This window comes from Natrix helvetica (genome assembly GCF_964273705.1).
Source record: "Natrix helvetica genome assembly, chromosome: 15".
Lineage (NCBI taxonomy): Eukaryota > Metazoa > Chordata > Lepidosauria > Squamata > Natricidae > Natrix > Natrix helvetica.
Genome location: NC_138565.1, coordinates 9859991 through 9866841, shown reverse-complemented (window position 1 = coordinate 9866841; position 6851 = coordinate 9859991). Strand labels below are relative to the sequence as shown.

At 47.5% G+C, this 6851-nt stretch overlaps 1 protein-coding gene across 3 annotated transcripts in view; it reads right to left on the bottom strand.

Annotated features, from left to right (window-relative positions):
• The window catches only part of NOTCH1 (notch receptor 1), a 111174-nt gene that overhangs the window by 63866 nt on the left and 40457 nt on the right, over positions 1-6851 (bottom strand). For all 3 annotated transcript variants that reach the window (XM_081967464.1, XM_081967465.1, XM_081967463.1), the window contains one exon: positions 170-432. In XM_081967464.1, coding sequence (XP_081823590.1) covers positions 170-432 — 263 coding nt within the window. The remainder of the gene's footprint in view (positions 1-169; positions 433-6851) is intronic.

Below are 6851 nucleotides of genomic sequence, written 5' to 3'. Positions count from 1 at the left end.
GCCTCCAACACAGAGCCCTCATCAGAGCCTTCCCCAGACTCCAGGACTGGCCCATCTTCCTCCCCAACCCTCCTCACTGTCTGAATCTGCTGCCAGCTCCAATGGCGGGCCACAACACTGAGCATCTCAAAGGGGCCCTTGGGAATGTGTGCCAGTTGCTCTCTCTCACCTGACCAGCCTGGAGGGCACCGGCATTTGTACTCGGTCAAGGTGACGAGGTCACAGGTTCCTCCGTTGCGACAGGGGCCGCTCAGGCAGGCGTTCTCCTCAACGGTCAGGCACAGCTTGTCGATGTAGCCCAGGCGGCAGGAACAGATGAAGTCGGGCGTGTGGCCCTCAACCACGGGGTGGCAGGTGCCACCGTTGTTACAGGGGGAGCTGAGGCACAAATTCGGGAACTGGCACCGCTGGCCAACGAAGTCCTTGGAGCATCTAAGAAAAGAAGGACGAGGAGGAGGAAGAGGATGAGCGAGAGAACTGCGGGAGCAAGCAATGGCTGTCCGGCCGTCCTTCAGCCGCTTTGCAATGCCACACAAACCTTCTCCCCTCCTGCTGCTGGCGGGCAGAGGATCGGACGGGCAGGGAGATCACGAAAGGGCAGGATTCGAACCAAGGGCAGCCTTAACCACGCGGCTACAGTTACAGTGTCTAAGGCTCGTTTCTCAGCCCTTATGCGGGTTTATTTCCCTTAATGTGACTCTTAGGAAAGAAACTCTTGAAAAGAATAAAAAGAACGCAAACTTTGAAGAAAAGTAAAATAATGTGGAAAAAAGTAGAATGAGGAAAAAGCGATACTGTAAAGAAGCAACTTTCAACCCTCTTAACTGCAGGTACGTTTATATTTCGCCGTCTCTAAGATTATAACATAATTTAATTTTTTCCATAGTCTACCGTTTCTAATCATCAAACCCATAAAATCACAAGTTTGAGGGGGGGGAGGTTTCCCCAATAAAAAGTCCATAAAGGGTTTCCAGGCACGAATACATGAAGTTCTTGTCCTTTCCTTAAACAGAGAGATCGATTGTATTATCTCTGTTAATTCTGCATCTTCACCATCCAATCCTCCATGGTGGGAATTTCAGAATCTTTCTATTTTGTAAGTATAAAAGTCTCACAGCAGATACCATACAGAAAAGCCACTTTCCAGAACTCTTTTCTAATGGTCACACAGGAAAAGTTCTGGTTTTAATTGAATATTCATCTTTAAAGTCCTTTGGGTCACGGCATGTATTAAAAGCCAGAATTTTCTGGCATAGAACAATTAGACACAAGAACAGTTTTTCCCCAAACTCCATCCCTCTGCTAAACAAATAATTCCCTCACCACTGCCAAACTATTTACTAAGTCTGCATTGCTATTACTATTAATCTTCTCATCGTTCCTATCACCCATCTCCTGCTACTTGTGACTCTGACTTTGCTGCTTGCATTTTATTTTATTTTTTCTAGTATGATTTGATTGCTTATTTGTACCCTATGGCTGTCTTTAAGTGCTGTACCTTATGATTCGTGACAAATGTATCTTTGTATTTTTATGTACCCTGAGAGCATTTGCACCAAAGACAAATTCCTTGTGTGTCCAATGACACTTGGCCAACAAATAATTCTATTCTATTCTCCACTCCATCTTTTATTCTATTCTATTCCTCTTCTATTCTATTCCATCTTTTATCCTATTCTATTATTTCTATTTCTATTCTTATTCCTATTCCATTCCATATCTCTATTCTATTCTATTCTCCACTCCATCTTTTATTCTATTCTATTCTATTTAAGATATTTAAGATAGGTGGACACGAGCTCCCTGGGAACTGAAGTCTACTTATCTTAAACAAGGTTGTGAAATGCGATTTAAATTCTGAGATTCTGGGGAAGACTCTCGTCAGTGTCTTAGATGGGAAACGGTTTGCAAATTTTGGCTTTTTTAAAAAAGGTTTTTTTTAAAATTCTTATACATGCATTCACAAATATACATTCTTATAGATACTATCCATATCATCTGTTGTCTTTTAACATTTATCACAATTCAATTCTTCCCCTACAAATTTCATAGTATAATCGGGATAGCTTTCCTGCCATCTTCTTTTACAACCATCCTCTTCCCTTCTTCTTTACTTCTTTACTTTCTTCTTTCCTCCTCTCCTTTCTCTTTTCTTCTTCCCTTTCCTCTCCCACATTACCCCCACTTCCTCCCCTCTCTCCTCCTCTTGCTACCCCTCCCTTTCTTCCTCTCCTTTACCCTTTCTTCTTTCCCTCTCCTTTCCTCTCTTCTCCTCCTCTCTCCCTTCCCTCATTCCGTTGTTGTATTACACATTCTCCTCTTCAGTCTGGTGTATTTTGGGGGTGGCATTCCAGCAAATGGTTTGCAAAGTTTGACCAGGTGACCTTGGGGACCCTACAACGGGAGGTCACTTTTGTCAGCCCTGTCATCCTTTCCAACGGTCACTAAACAAATCGTTGTTACCTGCAGTTTTCATCGTGATACTAGGAGAATTAAGCTAGGTTTAATTCCCATTCGCCTCTACGTTTCAAAAGCAAATGGCTTTTCTTGTGTGTGTGCTGAGGTGTCTGAAGCCCATTTGAGTCCCCTACAAGCTTAATTCTCCGCACAAGAGTTTCATCTTTTCCCCAAAACCCAACAGTTTCCTCAAAAGGCCTATCAGCCAGAGCCTTACGGCAGTGGGGGTGACAGGGTTTCTGTTTTCCTTCCTTTACTTTTGAGAAAGAGAGCCTTGCAGCAGCCATCCACTGGTCGTTGGCCATCTGTTGACCATCGCCAAAAGGAACCGGAGCCAAATGGCTCATCAAAGCAGCCCTCTCCATTTGGCCCTTCAGAAAGGAGATGGACATCCCGGGGGGGGGGGGGGGGGGGAATGGGAACAGGACCAAGCTGAGCTCCAAGCTGGCTGGACACAGGAAAGGAACCTCCCCCCCCAGGGGCCCTGGGTGCTCCCTGAGCTTGATGGTTTTCTTGCAGAGGTTTCATTACCTAGCCAGGTAACATCATCATCATCATCATCAGGAGGAGGAGGAGGAGGAGGAGGAGGAGGAGGAGGAGGAGGAGGAGGAGGAGGACTGTGAGGTCCCTGGTGCTCTCTGAGCTTGGTGGTTTTCTTGCAGAGGTTTCATTACCCAACTAGACAACATCCTCAGTGCCACAGAGAGGACCTGTTGGGAGTCAGAAGTTTCAAGATCTCCCAGGAAGAGGGCATGTTGTGTGCCAAAGAACTCAGTCCCGGCAGAAAGCAAATACTAAATGGAAACTGGCAAGGGGGGAGGGGATGATGGGGCAAAGCTGTAGTTGGCACACTGGCACATACACTTAAGTTTCACATTTGTCCTTAAATGGGGAGGGGGGAGGGAGGAAGGAAAAGAGTGAGTATGGAAGGAAGGAAGGAAGGAAGGAAGGAAGGAAGGAAAAGTGGGAGGAAGGAGGGAAAATGGGAGTGGGAGGAAGGAAGGAAGGAAGGAAGGAAGGAAGGAAGGAAGGAAGGAAAATGAGTGAGGAAGGAAGGAAGGAAAAGTGGGAGGGAGGAAGAAAGGAAGGAAAATGAGTGAGGAAGGAAGGAAGGAAGGAAGGAAGGAAGGAAGGAAAATGAGTGAGGAAGGAAGGAAGGAAGGAAAAGTGGGAGGAAGGAGGGAAAATGGGAGTGGGAGGAAGGAAGGAAGGAAGGAAGGAAGGAAGGAAGGAGGGAAAATGAGTGAGGAAGGAAGGAAGGAAGGAAGGAAAAGTGGGAGAAAGGAGGGAAAATGGGAGTGGGAGGAAGGAAGGAAGGAAGGAAAATGAGTGAGGAAGGAAGGAAGGAAAAGTGGGAGGAAGGAGGGAAAATGGGAATGGAAGGAAGGAAGGAAAATGAGTGAGGAAGGAAGGAAGGAAAAGTGGGAGGGAGGAAGGAAGGAAGGAAAATGAGTGAGGAAGGAAGGAAAAGGGAGGGAGGGAGGGAGGGAGGAAAATGAGTGAGGAAGGAAGGAAGGAAGGAAAAGTGGGAGGGAGGGAGGAAGGAAAATGAGTGAGGACGGAAGGAAAGAAGGGAAGAAGGAAGGAAAAGGGGAAGAGAGGGAGGGAGGCAGTTTCATTCCCTCCCTCTCCCACCCTCTTTTTCTAGCGTCCACTTTCAATCCTCTTGTTGAATCCTCTTGTTGGGGACGCTTGGAGTTAATGAGATGGGCAGAATCCAGGCCAAATGGAAAGAAAAGCGGGCACAGTAGCAGCACCCGCAGCATCTGCTGGGAGCAGGTGTGCATTTTAATGAGGGGGCAGCAGCTGCTACCACCACACTCCCCCCCTCCCTGCCCATAGGCAGGCCAACACTCAACAGGCACAGGGGGAGGGGGGCGTTGTGCTGCTGGGGAATTCAGGCGGGCGCTTGGGCTATGCAACAGGCTGCAGTGAAACTGCCCCCCACCCCGCAAAAGGCAGGCCCAGAGCCAGAGTGGAGAAGACCCCTTGGGCAGAGAAGAGGCTGCAATTTGCAATGTCCTCCCTCCCTCCATGTGTGTTGCAGCCCCTGGCTGATTCTGAGAGACTGAGCCAAGCATCCTGGCCTTGCAAAGGAAGAGATTTTCAGAAGAAAGAGAGAGGGGGAGGGAGGGAGAGAAAGAGAGGAGGGGAAGAGAGAGAGAAAGGGAGATGGGGGAGGGAAAGAGAGAAGGGCAGAGAGGGAGCGAGACGGAGGAAGGGAAGGACAGAGAGAGAAAGAGGAGAGAGAAAGAGGGAGAGAGAGAGAAGCGAGGGGGAAGACAAAGAGGGAAAGGGAAAGAGAGAGAGGAAAAGACAGGAGGAGGGAAAGAGAGAGGGGGAGGGAAAGAAAATGGGAAGAGGGAGAGGGAGGGAAGAAGGGAAGGAGAGAAAAAGAGGGGCAGAGAGGGAAAAAGGAAGGGAGAGAGAGGAGAGGGAGAAAGAGGGAATGAGAGAGAAAGAAGAGGGAGGGAGAGAAAGAGGGAAAGAGAGGAAAAAATAGGAGGGAAAAGAGAGGGGCAGAGAGGGAGGAAGGAAGGGAAAGAGGGAAAGAGAGAGGCTGCGAGAGAACGAGAACGCCTGCTGAAAAATGCGCTTCCTTCCTCCAGGCCCCAAATGCACAATCTCAGCCTCTCCTGGACATCTGGATGAGCAAAAGCCAAGCTTCTCACTCCCTAAAAGGAGGGCCGGGCAAGTTTGGGGCATCAACTTGGCCTGCTGGAAGTTGCCCATCTGTGAACAAGGGATACTCTGCCCATTTCCATACACTGGAAAAGAAAGCTGAGAGAGATTTGATCTTCCATTCTGGAGACAGGCTGGAAGAGGAGATGGTGGAATGGCTCTCTTGTCCTCCTGGGGACCTCCTGAGGTTCCTTTTCGTTTGCTGGTCCAGATCTAAGAATCCACCCAGCTTCCCAACTCCCAAACCACAGCAGACCCAGGATCTATCTGGGCACGGCCACCCCGTCGTTAGGGGTTGAATTAGGGGTGACATGATAGCAGACCCAGCCTTGAAGTTTGCCTACCGAGCAAAGAGATCGGCAGATGAGGCTGTTATTATGGCACTCAAGTACGTCTTACAACATCTTGAATCTCCAAAGAACGACGCAAGGGTCCTTTTTGTAGACTTTAGTTCATCATTCAATACCATCATACCGGACATTCTTACTCATTAAACTGAGTCAGCTAGCTGTGTTTGAATACCCCTCACATCCTGGACATAAACTGTTTCAACCTTGGTACACCAATAGCTCTTAGACTTATATATCGTTTTACAATGCTTACAGCCCTCTCGAAGAGTCAGCTTCTTGCCCCCAACCATGTGGGTCCTCGTTTTACCCACCTCGGAAGGACGGAAGGCTGAGTCAACCTTGAGTCTGGTGAGATTCGAACTGTCAAGTTGCAGGCAGCCGGCAGGCAGCAGAAGGAGCCTGCAGTACTGTACTCTGACCACTGCGCCACCGAGCACCGTATGCTGCTATAGGGCATTCCATGCCAAAACAATTAGACACAGAGATAGTTTTTTCTCCCCGTGCCATCCCTCTGCCCGAACACCGAATTCACACAGCACTGTCTTAGGTCTAAAGATGCATCTTAAAACTAAACGCTTGGCATATTGGCTTTAGCCAAGTTAAACAGGCTGGGTGATCTCCGTCATTTGCTGTGAACAGAGACAGCCAAAAAAAGAATGCCAGTGTAATCCTTGATGGCGTAAATCAGGGGTGTCCAAACTTGGGAACTTTAAGACTTGTGGATTTCAACTCCCAGAATTCCCCAGCCAGCATGGCTGGCTGGGGAATTCTGGGAGTTGAAGTCCACAAGTCTTAAAGTTCCCAAGTTTGGACACCCCTGTTTTAGAGTAAGAATTGGGCGCATTTTTAATTAAATCTGTACTAAAGAAAGTCCAAAACCATTATTATTTTTCCTTTTTCCCTAATTTCCTTCTTCTTTTTTGTGAGAGTTAAAGTCCACAAGTCTTAAAGTTCCCAAGTTTGGATACCCCTGGCGTAAATAAATAAAGGGATAGACTCAAGATCAGCGAAGTGTTGCTACTAACACTTCACTGATCTTGAGTCTATCCCTTTGTTTATTTACTTAGCTCTAGTAAGGCCACACCTGGAATCCAGCATCCAGTTTTGGTCACCACATATAAATATATATAAAAGATGTTGAGATTCTGGAAGGAGTGGAGAAAAGAGCCACAGAAATGATTACGGGACCGGAGGTTAAAAACATATGAAGAATGGCTGCAGGGACTGGGTGTGTCTTTAACGAAAAGAAGGGACGAGGGATGACATCCTAGCAGGGTCCCTATTTGAGGGGCTGCAACAAAGAAGAAAAGGTCCATTTATTTTCCAGAAGGCAGGACAAGAAACAATGGATGGAAACTAATT